General features: G+C 43.3%; 2 protein-coding genes and 1 pseudogene across 7 annotated transcripts in view; 1 reads left to right on the top strand and 2 right to left on the bottom strand.

Moving 5' to 3' along the window:
* LOC110499967 (tubby-related protein 3) overlaps positions 1–13,460 on the top strand; it is a 34,367-nt gene extending 20,907 nt beyond the window's left edge. For 3 of the 6 annotated variants that reach the window (XM_021577044.3, XM_021577043.3, XM_021577046.3), the window contains 10 exons: positions 1,455–1,617; positions 2,599–2,805; positions 4,319–4,477; positions 5,839–5,972; positions 7,324–7,515; positions 7,755–7,867; positions 8,054–8,171; positions 8,257–8,355; positions 9,775–9,946; positions 10,093–13,460. In XM_021577044.3, the coding sequence (XP_021432719.3) occupies positions 1,455–1,617; positions 2,599–2,805; positions 4,319–4,477; positions 5,839–5,972; positions 7,324–7,515; positions 7,755–7,867; positions 8,054–8,171; positions 8,257–8,355; positions 9,775–9,946; positions 10,093–10,226 (1,491 nt within the window). In that variant the 3' untranslated portion in view covers positions 10,227–13,460. The remainder of the gene's footprint in view (positions 1–1,454; positions 1,618–2,598; positions 2,806–4,318; positions 4,478–5,838; positions 5,973–7,323; positions 7,516–7,754; positions 7,868–8,053; positions 8,172–8,256; positions 8,356–9,774; positions 9,947–10,092) is intronic. The other 3 variants (XM_090213758.1, XM_021577047.3, XM_090213759.1) reach the window with 1 other exon arrangement.
* A 310-nt stretch (positions 13,461–13,770) lies between these two features.
* On the bottom strand, positions 13,771–14,990 carry LOC149972983 (protein mono-ADP-ribosyltransferase TIPARP-like; annotated as a pseudogene).
* Positions 14,991–19,236: 4,246 nt separating this feature from the next.
* On the bottom strand, positions 19,237–22,181 carry LOC110499970 (E3 ubiquitin-protein ligase TRIM35). The gene is made up of 6 exons (XM_021577052.3): positions 21,736–22,181; positions 21,032–21,477; positions 20,732–20,827; positions 20,397–20,650; positions 20,189–20,310; positions 19,237–20,007 (listed from the first exon to the last, which is right to left on the bottom strand). The coding sequence occupies exons 2-6, from the start codon at positions 21,446–21,448 to the stop codon at positions 19,463–19,465; spliced, it is 1,434 nt and encodes a 477-aa protein (XP_021432727.1). The 5' UTR covers positions 21,449–21,477; positions 21,736–22,181; the 3' UTR covers positions 19,237–19,462.
* Positions 22,182–22,698: the final 517 nt, after the last annotated feature.

Here is a 22,698-nt window from a genome sequence, read left to right on the forward strand (position 1 = left end):
TGGAAATGGACCATTTCTCTAGTGTGAAGCTTTATTATATTCATAGAGACATTGTGCTGTGTATTATGTAGCCATAATCTAAAGGGGGTCAACCCTCGTCGCTGTTGTCCCTAGTTTCCCAGAGCGTTTGTGATGGCTGTGACAATGTCAGCTCTAATGATCCCACTGCCTTGTCACTGTCCTCTGTCCCCAGTTTCTCTGTCCCTGTACTGAACAGAGCCTCAGTCAGCACAGCACAGAGTTATATGGTTCCACAGGAAGCAGCATTTCCAACTCTAGGTTTATTAAAGTAGTTTGAATTGTTTGCACTGTATTTTAAGCACCCTGTTACTTTGTCTCAGCATCTTTTACAACAGTCTAGGCTTACTTGCTGAAGGTTCCTTCACTGAGTAGCTAACTCTCTTATATCCCATTTCCTCTAGTGGTAATGCTAGGATACAAATGTCCATTATTCTGTGACCTTTACTATGAGATAAAGATAGCCTAGCCAACCTTACCTCACCTGTTCTGTTTCTATGCGAGTTGCATATTCTGCCTTCCAATTTAGTGTCAAAGATACTGAAGGAAGAAAACATTACATTTTACTGTGGCTGAATGATTTGCCAGGTCGGGTCATGACGCTTGTGTGTGTGTTGTTTACAAAGCCATCTGGGGTTCCATTTTGAGATACACATTGAATGGCCATCATGTTCTGTCCTCTCCCCCAACAACAGTGGGAGTGGTGAAAAGACAACCACAAAGAATGTGGAGTCTATCAAGGACACTGACACGGTTACCATAGGAACATGCATCTTGTTTGACACCCCTGAAACGAAGCTGGCAAGCTACGATACTGTGTTTTTTGCTCACTTGTTTTGTCATATTGCTTAAGATAGCTTTGTTTTTCAAAACAGCAACACCGGTGGTTTTTCGATCAGTGTCCCAAGTATCTGATAAGGACAGAGTCGTTCCTGATTGTCTGGTTCTCAGCATTTTGAGTGATCTGGAAAAGGTGTAAGGCTGTCTGTACAAGGTTGAATATAGATGAGTGTCTGGCTTGATGATGAGGAAGTCATCATAAAGTAATTCTTCCCCAGTCAGATGAACTCGTGGATACCAGTTGTATGTCTCCTCATCCAGTAGGAAGGAAGTTAGCTGTAGTTTCGCGAGCCAATGCTAACTAGTGTTCGAGCAATGACTGGAAGTACACAGTCTAGTGGTATGCATTACATAGCAGCCAGACCTCTATGATTAAAGAGTGTTTTAATGAGGGAAAGGGATGGTGTCCTCATGGACTGTGGGGAAGAGAGGCCAGGTATACCTGGACAGATACAGGTAGGGTCCAGAGAGAGAGGATCACTAGAGCCTTATCACCAGCTGTCAGTCCAGCTGTCAGTCTGGGGCAGGGCCGGCCGGCCGGACAGACAATATTTGCATGGTATACTCTCACTGTCGTAATCCCCCCCCGTCCACAGAGGGCGCTGTTGGAGCAGAAGCAGCGGCGGAAGCGGCAGGAGCCTCTGATGGTGCAGCCCAACCCAGAGGCCCGGCCCAGGCGCTCCAGGCCTCGGCGCAGTGAGGAGCAGGCCCCGCTGGTGGAGTCACGCCTCAGCATCACCAGCGATGTCATCATGGACGGTGAGCCTTGGTTCTTGGGGTTAGCTACTGTGCTAGCTAGTTTTTCCGGGGTCAGATCACACGATCGGGATAAAGTAATGGGTCTGAGGAAGCAGGATCAGTGCTGAGTGATTGCACCCCAGTCCACAGTCAGAGATAAACAGTTGTTGGCTATGAAGAAGAATACTTTAATGATCCATTTGCTTTCCAGTCCAGAGTGAGGGCAGTACGTCAGGTGAGGACAGTGAGAGGGAGTGGTGGGAGAAGGTGGGGCCAGGCCCCATGTTGCCCAGGAAAGCAGGGAGAGGGCCAGTCATGGAGCTCACTCTGGAGGAGCAGAGTGGTCTTCCAGATCGAGGTAGAGGAGACCAGTCAGGAAATACAAGACTAGAGAATAGGGTTATAAACATTGGTGCATCCCACTTCTGATACCAATCACCTGTACATTGGCATGCAACGTATGTTAGTCTCTCACATACTGGGATACAATGTTATAAAATGTTCCTCCAAACAACCAGGAAACTAATATATTGAGGTGTGTGTGTGGTGCGTGTGTCTAATTACACCTCCCTCAGTCTTGGGACGTGTGGAGAAGCGCCTGTTCACGGTAGTGGAGGAGACACCCAGGAAGCTGTTCTCTCTGATGCCCAGAGGGGCCTTCAGATGGGGAGGAGAGAGTCACATTCAGAGAGGCAGAGCAGCGTTCAGACTCTCAGGCAAGAAAAGGGCCACCTGCTCAGTGCAGCATATCACTCCATGGCACAAGGCTAAGCTCTGACATGAACATAGAGGAGAGGTACTACAGAGAAACGCAGCTGCAAGCAGACGGCTAAGTAATAAGGAGTAGGTACAAATCAAATCACCTCAGGGAAGCACAGACAGGAATACAGAACAGCTCTTGGAGAAGTAAACAGCTGGATGCTCAAACACACAGACAAGCAAAGTCATTAACATAATTCAAGACATAAAAAAACCTGTCTATGAATGCACCCCACCCTGCAGGTATCGACGGCCCTGCTGCCTTCATGGGCTCTGAGGCCCCAGACCTGGGTACCAAGATCCAGATTCTGTCGGTGAGCAAGTCCCAGCCCCTGTCGCTGTCCCAGCCGCTGCACCAGTCTCCCCTCGCCGAGGAGCCTGACCGGGACGGGGACACGGAGACTCTGCTGGAGCCCAAGACGGACATCCACGAGCTGCTGCAGAAACGAGGTGAATACTCTGGGGCCTAGTTATGGTCAGACCATGTGACCAGGAAATAGTCCTAGCCCTATGACCTACACAGCACAGACAGTGTCTCATACGCAGTAGTGCTATAGACAGAAGACCTAGGAGAGTGTGTATACATGCAAGTCAGTCAGTTATATCATCATCTACCCTGATAAATCCTCTGGGTCGAATACCAAACAGCTTCAGAGATCACATCCCGTCCGCTGCTCTGGCAGGCCTCACGGCTACACCGACAGGGCACTCGATATAAGTGTCTCTTTCACACCTCTGGGCTGGTAGAGGCACTTTGTAGTCTAGTGAGAGGACAGGCTGAACTGACAGAGAGAGAGAATGCAGGATGGGGTGAGAAGATAAGGAGGACAGATGAGAAATGGGAGCATATCTGGTCAACATCGTTGTTCAGGGACAGTCTCAAGAACTTTGGAGGTTGTGGTTTATTGTTGCTGCTGTTCTTTCAGTTGCTCTCATTAAAAGCCATTGCACAGTGCTAAAACCTTTTCCCTGCTCTGGGATACTTTCTCCTCCCAGGGCTGTGGTGCTGCAGTGTGCAGTTAGAGAGCCGGCGGAGGGCGAGGTTGATGGTGACAATGAGAAATTGATCATTTTGTAAGGGGCAAGAGTAGCATCCACCTACCACAGTACCTATTTATGCCACCTTACCTTCCTTCCTTCTGGCTGGTCCACGAAGAGTGTTAGAAGTCTCTTTCATTTCCTGAGACTAATTCAATATCATTCTGTACTGTTACTGTGCGAAATGACAAACTAAATTAAGATAGCCAGGTCTATATCTGGGAGCGAGATGTATTACCTAGTTAAACCTGAGACCCAGATTAAGGGCAGTGTATTACTGCATTAGCCTCAGTTTTTAAGGATCTTCTCCTGGACAGCAACAAGAGGGCAGAGGTGACACTCCCCTCTCAATAATGCAAACGTTCATCATGAATGAATGTCTGGTCTGCTTAGTGCTACTGAGATCCAGCCTGTCCTCAGGTGCCTTAGATAGTGCCTGGCTGCCCAATCAGTTTTATTTCCCAGTGTAAACGAATTGAAATGGAAACAGCAAAGGATTAGTAATAGCCTACTGCCTCCATTTGGATTTGACTTGGGGACGCTATTCAATCAAAACTGGTCAGCAAGTTCCCAAGGTAAAGTTCTTCATGTGCTGCTAGACCGAGAAAGTGGTTGAAATGATCACGTTGTAAGTTTTGGTTTTACAACCTGAGCATCGAGCCCTTTCTTTTTAGAAAAGTTGTATTATCAGAACGTATTGGCATTTCCATTTGGCTGGTTTAGTAAAAGAAGTGACTATCCAAAACATTGTTGTTTTAATTGATGCCTTTGAGTCACTATTAGAATGTAGCTGACATTTGCGGTCTGTATTTCATGTTTGTCAGTACCCTGACATTTAGACATCTCTGGGGCTAGATGGAGTGAACACCACTGTGTACATATTGTTTCTAGCCACGTTGGCCAATACATATGTGTCTGTCTGCAGAGGCGTGGGACATCTCTCTCAGCCCCTCCCCCTCTCTGATTGACCCCGCCAACGGCAGGGTGGTCCAGTTGGTTGGTGCAGTGGAGGAGGGCCCAGAGGAGGGGCCGGAGGAGGGGCCAGAGCGCCCACTGTCTGCCAGGGAGAAACTACTCCAGTCAGGTAGTAGAGAGCAGCCTGCCGTTCCCATGGTGACAGGGCTGGAGTGAAGGTTGTTGGGTTTCTGTCTCTCTCCCTCCCTCCTTTCCTCTCTCTGCAGCACTAACTCTATGGAGCAGAGGTGAAACTGAGGATACAGCAACAGTGAATTATATAGTTACTGGTAATAACATAGTCATTGGATGTAAAGTGCTAGATATCATACTCTGGCTTCAAGACACACCGAGGAAAACAGGTTAATATTTCTTGTATCATCAACAATGGAACACATTGAGAGCGGACATTTTTCCCCTGCTCACTTTGAATTCTGCTATCGCATCTAAAAAATGCTTTCTCATTAAAATATTCCACAGCACCAGCCAGAGTCACGGCTGGTAAATCCAATTAGCAGCATTACTGACACCTGTCCAGAGCAGCTCCCACAGAGGCCTGTCTGACCACACCGTGTTGTGTCTGTCTGGCTGGCATCTCTCAATAGGATTTCTGCTTTCCCTCGTTCCTAACTAACCCCTTTACATTGGACTATCAGGGCCGGTTTCGTGGACACAGATTACTCCTGGACTGAAAAGCATGCTTAACGTGCATTTAGTACAAGGCTTAATCTGGGCCCAGGAAACCAGCTCTCAGTGATGGATAAAACACAATGAAGATGGAGAATATATTGTCTTGTATTTCACAGTATTCTTTCCATTGTGGAAATGTATAGGGGTCTGAAGTGGACTAACAGTGGTGTCTGGGGATAATGAAGGCTGCTGGGATGGCTAGAGGTTCATAACAGGTCTCTTCTATCGTAACCTGGTCACTGGGTAGTCTCGTCTGTTCCATACAGAAAAGTTCTTCCTCAATGGGTCTCAACAGTTACTCAGCACTATTTCGCATCCGCTTTCCTTTCTATCCTCTGCCAGCTGTTTTAAGGTTAGGTTGTCTCCTCAAATTTTGGGGGGACTACTAAATGTTATAGAGAGCAGTTTTAGCTGCATATTGTAATATGTGGCCTTTTCCGATACAGGAAATATTGCATCAGTTCATATTTTCAACTGGGGTAGTATGATGACTTAGTTGGAACAAATCAAAGGCTATGTTATCAAAAACAAAATCTGCATACATTTGAAGAAATGCATTGCCCATATCCATTACATGCAGGCTAATCACAATGGGTCCCAGGAGAAAAAAAATCTCTCCTTGAGTCATGGCAATAAGAACCTATGGGATTACTGAGGAGATATGGAGGAGTTTTCAGCTTGGCTGGGCATCTGAGATGATCTCTCATGTCTGCATAGAACCCTGGGTCCTCCTGATCCCAACCAATGGAGTGTAAGCTGTAGGCCACATCTCCCATAGTGCATTCTTTCTCCCCTGACCAGGTCTGTCAGGCAGTATGAACTACGAAGAGGCCAGTGAGGATGAAGAACACGTTGATGAAGACCGGCCACGCTCGCTGTCCCCCAACCCAGAGACAACACGGCCTGCGTCTGCCTCCAGCTCAAAGTCCAACACAGTGAGTCCAACCATATAGTTGTCTCTGTCCTGTCATATCATTAGGAGCACATACAGTGGGGCAAAAAAGTATTTAGTCAGCCACCAATTGTGCAAGTTCTCCCACTTAAAAAGATGAGAGAGGCCGGTCATTTTCATCATAGGTACACTTCAACTATGACAGACAAAATGAGAAAAAAAAATCCTGAAAATCACATGGTAGGATTTTTAATGAATTTATTTGCAAATTATGGTGGAAAATAAGTATTTGGTCAATAACAAAAGTTTATCTCAATACTTTGTTATATATCCTTTGTTGGCAATGACAGAGGTCAAATGTTTTCTGTAAGTCTTCACAAGGTTTTCACACACTGTTGCTGGTATTTTGGCCCATTCCTCCATGCAGATCTCCTCTAGAGCAGTAATGTTTTGGGGATGTTGCTGGGAAACACGGACTTTCAACTCCCTCCAAAGATGTTCTATGGGGTTGAGATCTGGACACTGGCTAGGCCACTCCAGGACCTTGAAATGCTTCTTACGAAGCCACTCCTTCGTTGCCCGGGCGGTGTGTTTGGGATCATTGTCATGCTGAAAGACCCAGCCACGTTTCATCTTCAATGCCCTTGCTGATGGAAGGAGGTTTTCACCCATTCATTCTTTCCTTTACACGGATCAGTTGTCCTGGTCCCTTTGCAGAAAAACAGCCCCAAAGCATGATGTTTCCACCCCCATGCTTCACAGTAGGTATGGTGTTCTTTGGATGCAACTCAGCATTCTTTGTTCTCCAAACATGACGAGTTGAGTTTTTACCAAAAAGTTATATTTTGGTTTCATCTGACCATATGACATTCTCCCAATCTTCTTCTGGATCATCCAAATGCTCTCTAGCAAACTTCAGACGGGCCTGGACATGTACTGGCTTAAGCAAGGGGACACGTCTGGCACTGCAGGATTAATTTATTTTCCACCATAATTTGGAAATAAATTCATAAAAAATCCTACAATGTGATTTTCAGGATTTTTTTTTCTCATTTTGTCTGTCACAGTTGAAGTGTACCTATGATGAAAATTACAGGCCTCTCTCATCTTTTTAAGTGGGAGAACTTGCACAATTGGTGGCTGACTAAATACTTTTTTGCTCCACTGTACATAGCTATGTGGCTATGGCTTGTGCAATGAATACGTTAGAAATCTCACATGGCAAATCAACTTGTCACTTGAAGACGTATAGAAATGCATGAAGACACTGAAACAACAAGATGGCAGATGAATGTTGTCCCCCCTACTCCTGGACCGTATCTCCTTTATAACAGTGATTGGCCGGTATGTTTTTTTGTGACTTAGCATTGTGTGTTTTTTCCCCCCCCTTACAGGAGTGCGTGACACCGGGGTCGCCCACGGCGGAGAGCGCCCTGATCGAAGTGGACAACCTGGAGGAGTTTGTGGTGCGTCCCGCCCTCCGCGGCGTCACCGTCAAGTGCCGCATATCCCGGGACAAGAAGGGAATGGACCGCGGCCTGTACCCCACCTACTTTATGCACATGGAGAGAGAGGACGGCAGGAAGGTACATTTGATCTCACATCATGTCATGGGGGATTAACATGGAGAAGACCTAGATAGATTTACAGTCAAAATAGATTTATTTTTAATCGTATTTCATGGGCCTGTCTTTTCCTCAATAGCTACATTTGAAATGGTATGAGAAAATAAAGTAAAAGTAACATCTGTTTTGACTGCAGTGATTAAAATGATGGTTTGTGAGTTTCCCTCTCACCCTGAGTTTACTCTCTTTGTTTCACCCAGCTGTTTCTTCTGGCTGGGAGGAAGAGGAAAAAGAGCAAGACGTCCAACTACCTGATCTCAGTGGACGCCACGGACCTGTCACGCGAGGGAGAGAGCTTCATGGGGAAACTGAGGTAGGACCATATCTCACTCGTCTCACTCTGTCACAACTCTGCTAAATATAATTCTAAATCCTTGCTGATGAACAATTTACATATTGTTTTGAGCCCTCGGCTGCATCTGATAACTCTATTGGGTGTGATTGTGAGTGCTGGAGGGTCATTGTAGACTCTAATGTGATTGGTCTGGTCATCCTGCAGGTCTAACCTGATGGGGACCAAGTTCACGGTGTATGACCAAGGCACCAACCCCTGTAAGAACCCTGGAGCTTTGCTGGAGGAGAGCAACACACGACAGGAACTCGCAGCCATCTGCTATGTGAGTGCACACACGCACACACACGCTAATATTATTGAACCTGTAAGGTTGTGTGACATTCTGATCTCTTGTGTTCTCTCTGCAGGAGACCAACGTTCTGGGGTTCAAAGGTCCCCGCAAGATGACCGTCATCATCCCAGGCATGAACATGAACTTTGAGAGGGTTCCTGTCCGTCCAAACTGTGTATGTATCAGCCCCATGGGACTGTACAACTCCAATCACTTCTCCTAACATTTGTAGTCACTGTACCTGTTATGCACAGTAAGGGAGAGGGGCGTGTCAGAGGGCATGATTGAGGGGCTAGGCCCCCTTTTTTCTAAATTTCCGCCTGAATGACGTGCCCAAAGTAAACTGCCTGTTGCTCAGGCCCTGAAGCCAGGATATGCGTATAATTGGTACCATTGCAAATAAAACACTTTGAAGTTTGTAGAAATGTTAAAATAATGTAGGAGAATATAACACAATAGATAGGGTAGGAGAAAATCGAAAGATAAACCAACCGTAATTTTCTTTTTTTGGAGAGACCATCCTCTTAGAATGGCAAGTACAAGTTCATACTGAAAATGATCTTCCTGGATGCAATTCCTATGGCTTCCACAGGGTGTCAGCAGTCTGTGTTCAAGGTTTAAGGCTTGTAATTTAAAAAACAAATAAGAAATATCAGTTTTAGTACGGGGACACAGTCTTGGAAATTTGTGTTTGTGCGTGCCATGAAGACAGGACACACCTTCTAAAATCAGTTTCCTATTGAACATACTTCTTTCCGTAAGAAATATTATAGTTTGATTACATTTTAGGGTATCCAAGGAGTGCATAGAAACATATTTTAATTTGTTGAAACAAAGTTTAGGGGTAGATTTTCGGATTCCTTTCTCTGCATGTTGAACGAGTGGATTACTCAAATCGATGGCGCCAACTAAACAGACTTTTTTGGGATATAAAGAAGGATTTTATCTAAAAAAAACGACACCATGTTATAGTTGGGACCCTTTTGATATCAAATCAGAGGAACAGTTTTCAAAAAGTAAGTGAATATTTAATAGCTATTTGTGAATTTATGAAACCTGTGCCGGTGGAAAAATGTTTTGATGTGGGGCGCCATCCTCAAACAATCGCATGGCATGTTTTCGCTGTAATAGCTACTGTAAATCAGACAGTGCAGTTAGATTAACAAGAATTTAAGCTTTCAACTGATGAGACACTTATATGTACTTAAATGTTTAATGTCCATATGTTTCTGATTATTTATTTGACCTGCGCGCCCTCCAGATTCACCGGAAGTTGTCCCGCTAGCGGGACGCCTAGCCCTAAAAGGTTTTTAAGACTCTGGCATTCTTACACCTTGAAATAGAAAATCATTGAGCACAATCTGAATAATGGAGTGAGTATTGAAGTCAACATCATGTAATGGAAACTGAGGCTAACCCACTAAGTGCTGTGAGATGTGGTCACTGGGGAGTGATGTCAGATGGTTTGGATGTCTGGGTCGTATTTATTAGGGCACGCAACGGAAAACTAAATTGAGCGTTCTTATTGGATAAGTCAAGGTTGTCACTCCCTGTTTCAGTCCTAATGAATACAACCCTGTTTGTGTGTTTCCAGGAACAGGACAGCCTTCTAAGTAAGTGGCAGAACCATTCACTGGAGAACCTGATCGAGCTGCACAACAAGGCCCCCGTGTGGAATGACGACACCCAGTCCTACGTGCTCAATTTCCACGGCCGCGTCACACAGGCCTCCGTCAAGAACTTTCAGATCGTCCACGACAACAATCGTGAGTCGATCCGTCAGTGCTTCTCTTGACTCTTTCTCTCTTGCTCTTTTTCACATTCTCTATTTCCCACTCTCTCACTCCCTCTCCTTGAGTAGAATGGAATAATGATTTCACATTATTGAGTCATCTCTTCTCTCTTCCCTCAGCGGACTACATCGTAATGCAGTTTGGCAGAGTGGCCGAGGACGTATTCACCTTAGACTACAACTACCCCATGTGTGCCCTGCAAGCCTTCGCCATTGGCCTGTCCAGTTTCGACAGCAAACTGGCCTGCGAGTGACCAACCCCATCACGACTCCTAACTCGCCATTCCCTCCATGGCCTTTTCAACCCCCCCCCCCCTCCTCCAGGACAACGCCAACTCCACAACACCGCCCCTCCACCTCCCCCTCACAGGATTCAGCGCCTTCCTTGTACAGCTCACCAACAGTCTGCCACTATGAAAATAATCATGAATTATGACCTCTCACCCGTACGTGGTACATCCAATCATGGCACACAAATCACGCTGACTTGGAGAGCGGATGAAGAGAGTGGGTGTGTGAAAGAGAGGACTAAAGCAAGTAGATTTGGGTGGAGGATATAGGATTTTCCTTATTGGCAGAAAAATGAAATTACCGTCCGCAAAGGGAAACTTGTCAAATCATCAAGGCGCCTTTGTTTTCATTTGTATTTATCTGTAGTTCTGTTTCATTGAGTTTGTATTGCTTTTTGTTGCTTTAGCTGTTGTATATTGATGATTTTATGTGTATTGAAATTGGTTGAAAGGGAAAAATGACACCAAGCATCATAGACCAAACTGTCGTGGGTACTCCCTGTTAGGGACAGGACTTCTAACACAGACTAGACCAGGTCACAGGAGATGGTGTCTTTGATTTATATCAGATTTTAATGTTTTATAGGCCTCAAAACATGTCTGATGAACTTATGAGTTTGTTCGTTTTTAGCAGATGTTTTTAAAGTTGCCTTTAATGTTGGTTCCAAGTGTCATTTTACTCCCATTTTACATTCTGTTGCCTTCTACAATCACTGTTGTGCGATTCTTTTGACGAACTCTGGAAACTTTATGGTCTATATCCTAAAATTGACCTCACTGTCTTCAAATGGTCACGTGGCTTTGGTTTCCAGACATTTAGCAGCACCAAGATGTTCAATAAGTCTAACGTTAATAAAAAAGGGTTGACATCGTTTTTCTTCCTCTTGAAGATGAAATTCTCGTAATCACATTTATTTGCCTGCATATCAGAAAGTCTTGAAGTCATGCATGTCCATCCAATGTGTCCTCATCTTGTTTCCTTGTTTTAAAAAAACACGTTAGTAAAAGTATCTCAGTAGCATTCTGAGGAGTTTGGAAGGGAACATTTCTTACTGCAATTCCTTTGTACATGTCATTTTGTGATGTCTTAGCCCCATGTCAAGTTAAAACCACATTGGAAAGTCAATAGAGTTGCCCAGCAAGCACGATTAAAGGATTTCACTATAGTTTTATATAAGATATATCTTAATGTTTGGACATACTGCTCATTTTCAAATATCATGAAATATCAGTCTAAATGTCATTTCAATGTGTGGAATACATAAGTTGGAATCCAAACAATAGAGGAATATTCCCGTTTGGATTCCAAGTGACAACGGTCGCCCTGTACTCAGTCTACATTATATGCCAAACTTATCTACCCATGTTAAATGATACCAGATTGAATAATAACACATTTTATATGTACTGTAACTGGAAGTGTTACTCTGTTCAGCAGACTACACTTGTACTGTACCATGAGGTCATTGAGAACCCACTGGGCAAGAACTGGTTGAATCCACAATGTTTCTACGTCATTTCAACCCCAACATTTGAGGTGATGACCCTGAATCAACGTGGAACACTGATTGGATTTGCAAAAGGGATTTTTTTTTAACCCAACTTTTAAATCCAATGACTGGGTCAAATGTTTTGTTGATTTCACGTTGAATTCACGACTCAACCAAATGTAAATCAAAACTAGATGTTGAACTGACGTCTGTGCCCCGTGGGAAATTACTTTTGGGGCGACATTTAAGGTGCAAAATAGTTCAAATATGTGCAAAAAATATATTTAAAGGTGATAAATAAAAAGTCATTTAAGTAGAGTTTTTAGTACTGAAAAATGAATAAATAGTGGCCTTTTTTACAACGCTCGTTGCTGAAGAAAAGTTTAAAATTACATCACAATGCCAAATTATTACTTTTACAGTATTTTTTTGCACAGGTTTGAACTATTTTGCTTTGATTGAAGTTTCAGCTGGATGGATATGCTATAGAGATGCTTCTGTCCAGTAGTGTGATTCTTGTTCTTGGAGGATGAGGAACATTCCTGGGGTAGCCTGCAGGATGCATTTGATTCCTGGCCACTGATTATGTGTGACAGTGTCGGGAAACAAAGTTAATTCACAAGATGTACCGTTAGAAAGAGGGAAAGGGTTTGTTTGTACAAAATATATAAAAGAGAAATATACAGTTTTACTACAAGATACTTAAGGGGAATTGCATTCCATTCATAACTTAACTTTCTGACGATTTTGGGGGAATTGAATTTCAGAAATATGACTGTAAATAGAATAAATGAAGATATTGTAAAGTGAACAAGACTCCCCTTGTAAGTTTAAGTAATGAATGTATTCAGTAAAAAACATTTATTTGCACCCTTTCTAATTCTCTACTTTTGCATATTTTTTTATACTAAATGTTATCAGATCTTCAACCAAAACCTAATATTAGATAAAGGGAACCTGAGTGAACAAATAACACAATTACATACTTATATAATTTATTTAATAAACAAAGTTATGCAACATCCAATGCCCCTGTGGGAAAAAGTGTCCCCTTAAGCTCAATTACTGGTTGTGCCAGTTGGCTACAATGACTCCAACCAAACGCTTCCTGTAGTTGTTGATCAGTCTCTCACGTCACTGTGGAGGAATTTTGGCCTTCTTGCATGCACAACTGGTTTAACTCTGACAATTGAGATTAGGTCCTGACTTTGACTAGACCATTCCAAAACTTCAAATTGGTTGCCTTTTAGCAATTTATTTTTGCTTTTTTTATCTAATATTGGGTTTTGGTTGAAGATCTGATAACATTCAGTATCAAAAATAGAAAGGTGGCAAAAACTTTTTCACAGCACGACTGTATAAACTTCCATTCATAGGCCAGGTTGTAGCAACCTCATGATGGGTACAGGGAGAATGTTAGTATCATGTAGTAGCCTAAACCTATCGGTGTTACATTCAACTGGGTGAATGGAATATGAATGACAGTTATCCAATATTCTGTAATAGAAATAAGGCCATGCTTGTTTTAAAAAAATAATAATGTCCTCCCTAATCATAAACGGAACCGACTGCCCCTGATGTATTCAGTAAACCCATTTATTTTCAATAACATGTTGAAAGCAACATCTAGAACTTTACATTTATTTTTTCTATATGACCAAGTGTTACAATTGCTTTGATTATTAAAACATTTAGAAAATATATCAAACTTGTTTTCGTGTTACATTTATAATTCCATTTTAAAATGGGACTTTGTAGAAACTTACTGTAAAAACGGTAATTGTAAAACTTCAACACATTTTTTCTAAAAACATTCCAAGTCTTTGGAAGGCTTTGAACATTATCCTTTGACCTGGATACACAAACATTTTGTTTGATGCAGTTTTGACTGATCTATTCTTAATGCTGTCTTTCACCTTATTGCAAGGTGCTGCACTACGGTCTGGTGTGGAATGAACATCCAGTGAACAACAACAGTTACCGTCACAGGCAGCAACACAAGCTCTCCCAGGGTAAACCTACTCATTGACGTCCACCACTAGCAGTTCTTTGTATTTGATCAGGTAGTAGGGGTAGCACTAGCACTGGTCAAAAACTACAAAGATGGTGGAGTTGACCAGCTGGTCCATACAGGTGTCGTATAGGTTGTAGTCCTCCTTCGTGGATCTGACTGGTGGCGGCCAGCGGTATTTGCACTTGCCCACGCTCACCTATCCCACCAGCACCTTGGCCAGGAACATGTGACGCACCCCAGCGTCAGGTGACACCGCAGCGAATGTGTTGGAGTAGGAGGCGTCGCGGGCGAAGTAGGAGCCGTAGCCGTACACGAACCCGTTGGCTCCCGAGACGCGCGGGTCAAAGTTGTTGTGGCAGATGTCCTCAATGAAGTCCCCGACGGTCCCGTGGAACAGGTGCCTGTCCAGAGCCCCGTCTTCCTTGGTGTCGCCGAGCTTCCGCATGTGCTCCTTGTACCCACAACACAAACAATGCCACCTAATGTATGTATTCATCTTAAATTCAATCGTTTTTTATCAGTATTACATTTATTCATTGTCAAATGGAGCAGGAAAATAAAAAGCCTTCATCTCCTTTGGATAACCTGATCAAAACAATTATATTGATCTGTTGTGTGATGTAATGTCGCACCATGTTATCTATCTTTTCCCTGTCCTTTATCCCATTCCCACATGACGGTCAGATACAGTAGAGGAGGAAAATGAATGGCTATTCTCAGAAGAATACATTTCAAAGAGGGCCAGAGGGAGTCCCCATCCACACCTTTGGAACTTGTCACAGTGGAGGACATTCTGGATCTGGTGGAGGCTGACTATCTCCACCCGGGTCTCTGACAGGGTCTTGTGGAACAGGCTGTAGACCTTCTGGAAGGCCTGGGTGCTGGCCGGCACATCCACCATGCTGTAGTCTTGATATGAGGCGGAGCTAGGGTCCACACTGGGGGGTACCAGGTGCTGAACTCCCCCCGGGGGTCTACACTGAAGTTGGCTCGGTGGATGTGCCGGCCAGACCATCCAGCAGGATACCTGTCCTATACAAGACAAGTAGATGGTTGTTTTAGTGAATGTAGTTGATGTTATTATTGATGAACTAGAACTAATATGGTGTGATTCCAGCATTATGAGTAGGACACTAAGAAATGCTCTACCACCTGACCTATGACATTAACCTGCAGTTCATTCAATCATTTTACTGGTGACACTACAGCTTCTTTCAAACACATTTCAACATAATGAACACATGGTTAGTCGTGGTTAGTCATTTTACAGGTCAGGAGTATCTTTCTAGCCCCTCCCACACAGATGCGTCCCCTTCAGGGTCTAAATGCCAACAGGTGGCTTGAGATGACACTATCAACCTTTTGGTGCTGTAGGACAGAACTACTGGTTTGAAAAATAGTGGAGAATTTCTCCTGGCCCCAATTATGAGTAACACTACATGACTAAAAGTATGTGGACACCCCTTCGAACCTGACAGAGCTTGAAGAATTTTTTTAACAATAATGTGCAAATATTGTACAATCCAGGTGGGAAAAGCTCTTAAAGACTTGTCCAGAAAGACTCATCACTGGAATTTGCTGCCAAAGATGATTCTAACATGCATTGACTCTTATGTGAATACTTACAGTTGAAGTCAGAAGTTTACGTCCAGGTTGGAGTCATTATAACTTATTTTTCAACCACTCCACAAATTTCTTGTTAACAAACTATAGTTTTGGTAAGTCGGTTAGGACATCTACTTTGTGCATGACACAAGTACTTTTTCTAACAATTGTTTACAGACAGATTATTTCACTTATAACTCACTGTATCACAATTCCAGTGGGTCAGAAGTTTACATACACTAAATTGACTGTGCCTTTAAACAGCTTGGAAAATTCCAGAAAATTATGTCATGGCTTTAGAAGCTTCTGACGGACTTACTGACATCATTTGAGTCAATTGGAGGTGTACCTGTGGATGTATTTCAAGGCCTACCTTCAAACTCAGTGCCTCTTTGCTTGACATCATTGGAAAATCAAAAGAAATCAGACAAATTTTAAACCTCCACAAGTCTAGTTCATCCTTGGGAGCAATTTCCAAACGGTACCACGTTCATCTTTACAAACAATAGTATGCAAGTATAAACACCATGGGACCACGCAGCCATCATACCACTCAGGAAGGAGACTCGTTCTGTCTCCTAGAGATGAATGTACTTTGGTGCAAAAAGTGCAAATCAATCGCAGAACAACAGCAAAGGACCTTGTGAAGATGCCTCTGGAAACAAGTACAAAAGTATCTATATCCACAGTAAAACGAGTCCTATATTGACATAACCTGAAAGGCCGCTCAGCAAGGAAGATGCCACTGCTCCAAAACCACCATAAAAAAAGCCAGACTACGGTTTGTAACTGCACATGGTGACAAAGATTGTATTTTTTGGAGAAATGTCCTCTGGTCTGATGAAACAAAAATAGAACTGTTTGGCCATAATGACCATCGTTATGTTTGGAGGAAAAAGGGGGAGCACGGGGGTGGCAGCATCATGTTGTGGGGGTGCTTTGCTGCAGGAGGGACTGGTGCACTTCACAAAATAGATGGCATCATGAGGGAGGAAAATTATGTTGATATATTGAAGCAACATCTCAAGGCATCAGTCAGGAAGTTAAATCATGGTCACAAATGGGTTCCAAATGGACAATGACACCAAGCATACTTCCAAGGTTGTGGCAAAATGGCTTAAGGACAACAAAGTCAAGGTATTGAAGTGGCCATCACAAAGCCCTGACCTCAATCCCATAGAAAATGTGTTGGCAGAACTGAAAAAGCGTGTGCGAGCAAGGAGGCCTACAAACCTGACTCAGTTACACCAGCTCTGTCAGGAGGAATGGGCCAAAATTCACCCAACTTATTGTGGGAAGTTGTGGAAGGCTACCTGAAACGTTTGACCCAAGTTAAACAATTTAAAGGCAATGCTACCAAATACTAATTGAGTGTATGTAAACTTCTGACCCACTGGGAATGTGTTGAAAGAAATAAAGCTGAAATAAATCATTCTCTCAAATATTATTCTGACATTTCACACTTAAAATAAAGTGGTGATCCTAACTGACCTAAGACAGGGAATTTTTACCTGGATTAAATGTCAGGAACTGTGAAAAACTGAGTTTAAATGTATTTGGCTAAGGAGTATATAAACTTTCGACTTCAACTGTACGTAAATGAGATATTTCTGTATTTCATTTTCAATAGATGTGCAAAAATGTCTCAAAACATGTTTGCACTTTGTCATTATGGGGTATTATGTGTAGAAGGGTGAGAAAAAATATCAATTGAATCCATTTTGAAATCAGGCTGTAACACAACAAAATGTGGAATACGTCAAAGAATACTTTCTGAAGGCACTGTATCTGCACCAACATTTCAATAGTTTTCCCTCATTGTTCTCCATCTTCTTTTTAAATAGGGAGACATTTAATTTTTTGCACTTTTCTTTTCATGACTGATCCAAACTTATTCTCTCATGGTTTTCTCTTGACCCTCTACAACACACATTGTGAGCAATATGTTTGTTATCACAGTATCGGAACGCAATACCAATATCGTATTGGCACCTAAGTATCATATCGTGAGGTACCTGCTAATTCCCAGCTCTAATCAGTACTGACACATGGGAAAAAAACATTAAGAATTATGGTGTAGTAGCAAGTAGCGCTACGTTAAAAAAGACAGGCATCAAATCCTTGATGTCATCTCTGGCACTTCCCTGTGTGTGTGTGTGTGTGTGTGTGTGTGTGTGTGTGTGTGTGTGTGTGTGTGTATAGGTGAGTCTCAGTTCCTGTATTTTTCTTCTTCTTCATATACTCTGTAAATGCACAATATTTTATACATGGACAAACTATTGTGTAATTAAAATTCAGCAGTACTCATGGAGCTATGAGGAACAACAAGCATGTACATCTCAGATTTTGAGGACTGATGGACAGTGTTTTATGATTAACATCTACTACCTGTACTACTCACCCTTCCTTGACTCCAATCTCCTCCCGGTTGACATTGCAGTAGGCCCTCTATAGATTAACCTGGGCGCGGTGGGTGAAGTCTACCCATGGGTGACTGTTGACCCACCACAACTGCTAGTGGAAGGGGTATGGCGTGTGGTGCTGCTTGCAGTTTCTCCCCGTCCTGCAGAAGTAAGTGAGAAAGTGGTCGCAGATCTGTATGTCGTCGGAGGTGTTTGTGTGGAAGGTCAGACTGACTGCCGTCTTTGATGGACCAGGGGGCTGATTAGTGCTAATGGCTTGGGTTTGGGCTGGGGTGGTCGGCTGGTGGACAGGCTGTGGCTGGGGGATGATGACAGACATGGGGAAAATGAGAGAGGTGGTTTTGACTGGGCCTGGTGTCATGTTCTGGGGCTTGTGAGGTGAGATGGTGACTGCTCCAGGTTGAGGAAAGAGGGTGCTTTGAGGAAAGGTGAGGAGCACACTGGCTGTGATTTTGGTTGGGGTCATTTGCTGTGGTAGAGGTTGGATGATCATTTGGGTCTGGCTGAGGATGGGTCTGACGACATCTGGATGATCCTGGTGGTGTTGCTGCTTTTGCCAAGAGAGCAGATAGGCGTATTGCTGGCATTAGTAGTCTGCCCTGACTTGGAGGGGAGAGGAGTGAAGCGGACATTGATACTGTATGGTGTCACAGTCCAGACAATGTCCACTTGTTGGGAGTGCATGGCGTCCCACACTGGCAGACTGGTGTTGGTGTCAGAAGGGACCTCCATGAGCAGTACAGGAGTGAGGAAGCTGACCTTGGGAGACTTCGGACAGGCCTCTGTGATCACAGTTGTAGGTCCCCTCTTCTTCCCTTTGATTGATGAAAGGTCAGTCATCTTCAATATCTTTTGAGGGTAAATAGTTTGTTGGCATAGCATGGTACCCGAAGGACTAAATAAATGTCCCAATCCTATCCTGAGTCAATGACAAAACAAAAGCCTAATAATTTGAAAAGCAACACTCGTCACATAACCAAAATCAAATTTGCTGAAATCTAAAAACTTTTATAGAGATATCCTGTAGACATTTAATGAAAAAGGTACCAATTAATACAAATGCTTGAAACTGTCATGTTTCTCCTGTCCTCGAATTTGCTAAATGACTTGCATCACATGACGCATAAACAGAACATGAATTAACTTTTTATCTGTTAACGTGCAGTGTTTCAGGCTTAATGAATCTGTCCACATTTTGCTTTACTCAAAAAAAGTATTGATTGGTGAGTAACTAAATAAGGCATTTAAATTTAAGCCTAAAAAAGATCTGGAAGTCGTCTTCAGACAATATTCTTACAGGATCATTTGTAGATTTCAGGGGATACCATTTGACGGTGTTATTACAGGAATGGTTTAGCCCAACTATTTGAAATTGATGACAACTGCACACAAACACATCTTTGTATTTTCTAATAAAAGAAAGATCACCACAGCAAGTCTGATATAGTCCATTTTTCTTTAGTTTTATTCCACACAGAAAACTAATAACTGATTCCATGCACAATAAAATAATTGTCAACACTTGTCCATTAGAAAATCAAATGTCAGTGTTTATTTAAAGGCAACGAGCGGCAGATATTTAAATATTATTTATCCATTCCATTTTTTCTTATGACAGAAACTCATCAAGAAAGACACTTTTTAGAGACAGAAAATTCCATAACATTCTCAGGTGTGATCTACAGCTTTCACTGAGACCTCTAATGGCTCAATCCTCAGCGGACACTGCTTACAGCCAACCCAGAAATAGGGGAAGACCCTCTCAGAAAAGGTGTGTTTGAAAGTGTAGATCTGCGTGTTGTCAGTTGGGTCAGAGAAGCACACTCTCCCCTTCTCCCAGTCTAGCTGCACTCTGATCCTCCGAGGGCTCTTCTTCAGATTGAGTCGTGTCAGGGGTGAGGTCCCGGCAAAGTACATCTTGTGGTAAAAGTACACGGACAGGTATCCATTCTTCAGTACGGAGGAGACCTTGTCTTTCCTCTGGATGGACTCTTTGGCTACGCCGAGGACCCAGGCACTGTTCTCTCCAACCTCCACGTCCCAGACATGCTTTCCTGAGCTGAAGCCCTCAGAGCCCAGTACGCCTGTGTCAGGGTCAAACCTCTCGGGGTTGTCTGGAAGCTTCCGTTTGTCATCGCTGTCCCTCACACTGGTGAGGTCTTCAGACAGCAGGAGCCAGGGGGCAGCCGTGTTGGGGTCCAGAGTCACTGGCGCTGAGGAGAAAGTACAGCAGTTACCATGATGTAGTGGTTCTCACCACTGTAATTGCTGTGTCAATACACATTAAGAAGCACTTTAAGTGCTTAAAAAGTTACGGTTTCAGTCTATCATGTAACGAAATAGACTAGTCTTGACACCGAGTGATGTTCAACACACTCTGCAGTTAGTACTCACTGTATTTAACAATCCCTTGCATCTTCTCCCACACTTTGTATTGAAGTGAGCCCAGGTACTTGGCCACATCGATGAGTGCTCCCGGGACCATAACTGGGTCCTGCAGTGTGCTAGACTGAGCACTATACAGACAGAAAAACTAGGAGTAGGTACTCATCATGTAATGGTCTGTAGACAGTGAAACCACCAGGGGTTGTAATATACTCACCTTCTCACCGTCTGCTTGCATTTCTGGAGAAAAAAAGTATCCTCCAAAGCCATCTCCTCCTCCATAGCTCTGATTGTGTCAGACAGGGAGGCCAGGGTTCTGTCCATCTCCCTCATACTCTGCCTCAACATCTCACTCTTACTCTCCTCCTCCTCTTTCAGAGCTGCAAGCCTAGCAGCCTCTTCAGCTTGGAGGAAATGGTGGAGCGTCTCAAACTCCTCATGAATCCTCTTTGCCACAAACCGGGCCTGGACCTGAAATGAGACCTTTGTTAGGATTGTGTGTTAACATACGAGATATTTAGATTTAATACTATGGCCAACCACCAACACTACCTGAATGTGTGTCACTGTATTTTCATAGTTTTGCTTCATTTTGTCAAAAGCCTCCGTCTTCTCTTGTAAACAAGTAAGCACAGACTTAATCTCCTCCTTCAAAGAACATTAAAAAGACAATTGGACTAAGAATAAACAAAACATATCAGTTCTACAAAGGCAAATAGTTGCAGAAGGCATAAAACAGATTAGTTCAAACTCCTAGCATTGTCCCCTTTACCTTCATGGTCACCTCTGAACTCATAAAATGCTATCTAGAGAACTCAATTTATAGGGCTGCCTATCAAAACACCAGATTACCTTCATGTCACCTATAGCTTCTCCCACCGGGCAGCACTCATGGTTTTTATGCTTCCTGGAGGTGTGACAGACCAAACAGATGGGCTCCTTGTCCTGCAGACAGAACAGTTTCAGCCTCTCCCCGTGCAGGGAGCACAGCTCACCCAGTTCACACAGCTCCCCTGTAGGTCCAAGTGCTCCACTCTCCTGGATGTAGGAGTCACACAGGTTCTTCAGGGTGAGGCTGGCCACCGGCTCGTCCACAAACTCCCTCCTACAGAGAGGGCAGTCACGGGCCGACCCTTTCCCAGACCAGTACTGCTCTAAGCAGGCTGCACAGAAACTGTGGCTGCACTTGAGGACCACAGGATCCCTGAAAATATCGCAGCACACAGGGCAACAGAGGTCCTTCTCTGGGAGAGAGAATCTGGCAGCCATGCCTTCTTCACACGAAAATGACTCCTCCTCTGGAAGGGAATGTAGGGCAAAGGGACACACAGAGCTCTAGGTATTAGACAAAGCCAGAGCCAGCCCTTGTTTGTGTTCTAGTTAGCTAATGGCCTCTGTAAGGTACAGTATTTACTTAAACTTTACCCAGCTAATTATTTGGGCTCAACAACATACTGTCTGAACTTCAAAATAGCCATACTTACTGCCTAGGTCCTAGGCCAAGTCGATGTTTAGTTTGGGAGTGCTTTAATAGAACAAGTTACAGCGACACTCACCTGCTATCCAAGACACGTCTACAGGAGACAGCGACCAAACACACGTAACTAGCTCCTTGTTTGATCTGCGACGCCAAGACCAGTTTCGACTTCCTTCTTCCTGTTATGGTGTGACACATCATTATGGGGGTGGAGCCAGGCAGACCATTCTTTAACACTTTACCACCAGTTCCACTTCGTGTTCACATTGGTTTAATTATTTGGTGGTACTAGACTGTTACTCCATTGTTTGTGTTTGTCATTGTTGACTTTCTAAAAAAAATATTTATTCATATTAAAAGTCATGTTTCACTAATTAGTTGTCATGCCACGAGCACTACAAATACATCATATAAATCAACGACTATTTGAATGTTAATGTCATAGCCATGGGATGTATTTTCTCCATTGATATTTACATTTTAGTTGTATGCCCACTCGTTGTCTATAGGCCCATTTTACAGTGTGGCATTGAGCAACAGTGGTCTCTACTGTATACCACTGTATACCGGTAGTTGGAGATACCCGTTTAGTGGTGAACATTTGCAATGGTACCAAATTGAAACTTTACCCACTTACCCACTAAACCCACTTAAATAATTAGGAAGGTCCATTCAGTAAATAAAAAAGCACAACATGAAATGCAACAGAAACTTTAAAATTTTATTTAGATAATTGACTGTACTTTACATATTTTACATAATGTAACAACTGCTTTAAACAAGCATTATGTACAAGCATACAAGCATTATGAGGTAGACAGTTGTTACCATACCACATTCCATTGGCATCAATTAGATTACACTACTTATACCCATAGTATGCTTTGTGTTGAGGCAAGTTTTACAGCTATTTACATGGAGCTGGATTCAACTAAAGTTCACACAATGGGGTCCCTCTAGTTGATACACGTTAGTAGATATTTGTCCCCACATATTATAAACCTGGCAACCTGTCTCCACTCATGTTTATATTCTGCCCAAA

The sequence above is a fragment of the Oncorhynchus mykiss genome, chromosome 21 (assembly GCF_057628025.1).
Source record: "Oncorhynchus mykiss isolate SJ-2025 chromosome 21, ASM5762802v1, whole genome shotgun sequence".
Lineage (NCBI taxonomy): Eukaryota > Metazoa > Chordata > Actinopteri > Salmoniformes > Salmonidae > Oncorhynchus > Oncorhynchus mykiss.

Coding starts and splice junctions, on each gene's coding strand:
- LOC110499970 (XM_021577052.3), bottom strand. CDS start 21,448: ATGGCTGCCAGATTCTCTCTCCCAGAGAAGGACCTCTGTTGCCCTGTG. Junction 20,828..21,031: donor AAGCTATAGGTGACATGAAG/GTAATCTGGTGT, acceptor TGTTCTTTGAAG/GAGGAGATTAAGTCTGTGCT. Junction 20,651..20,731: donor ATACAGTGACACACATTCAG/GTAGTGTTGGTG, acceptor GTCTCATTTCAG/GTCCAGGCCCGGTTTGTGGC.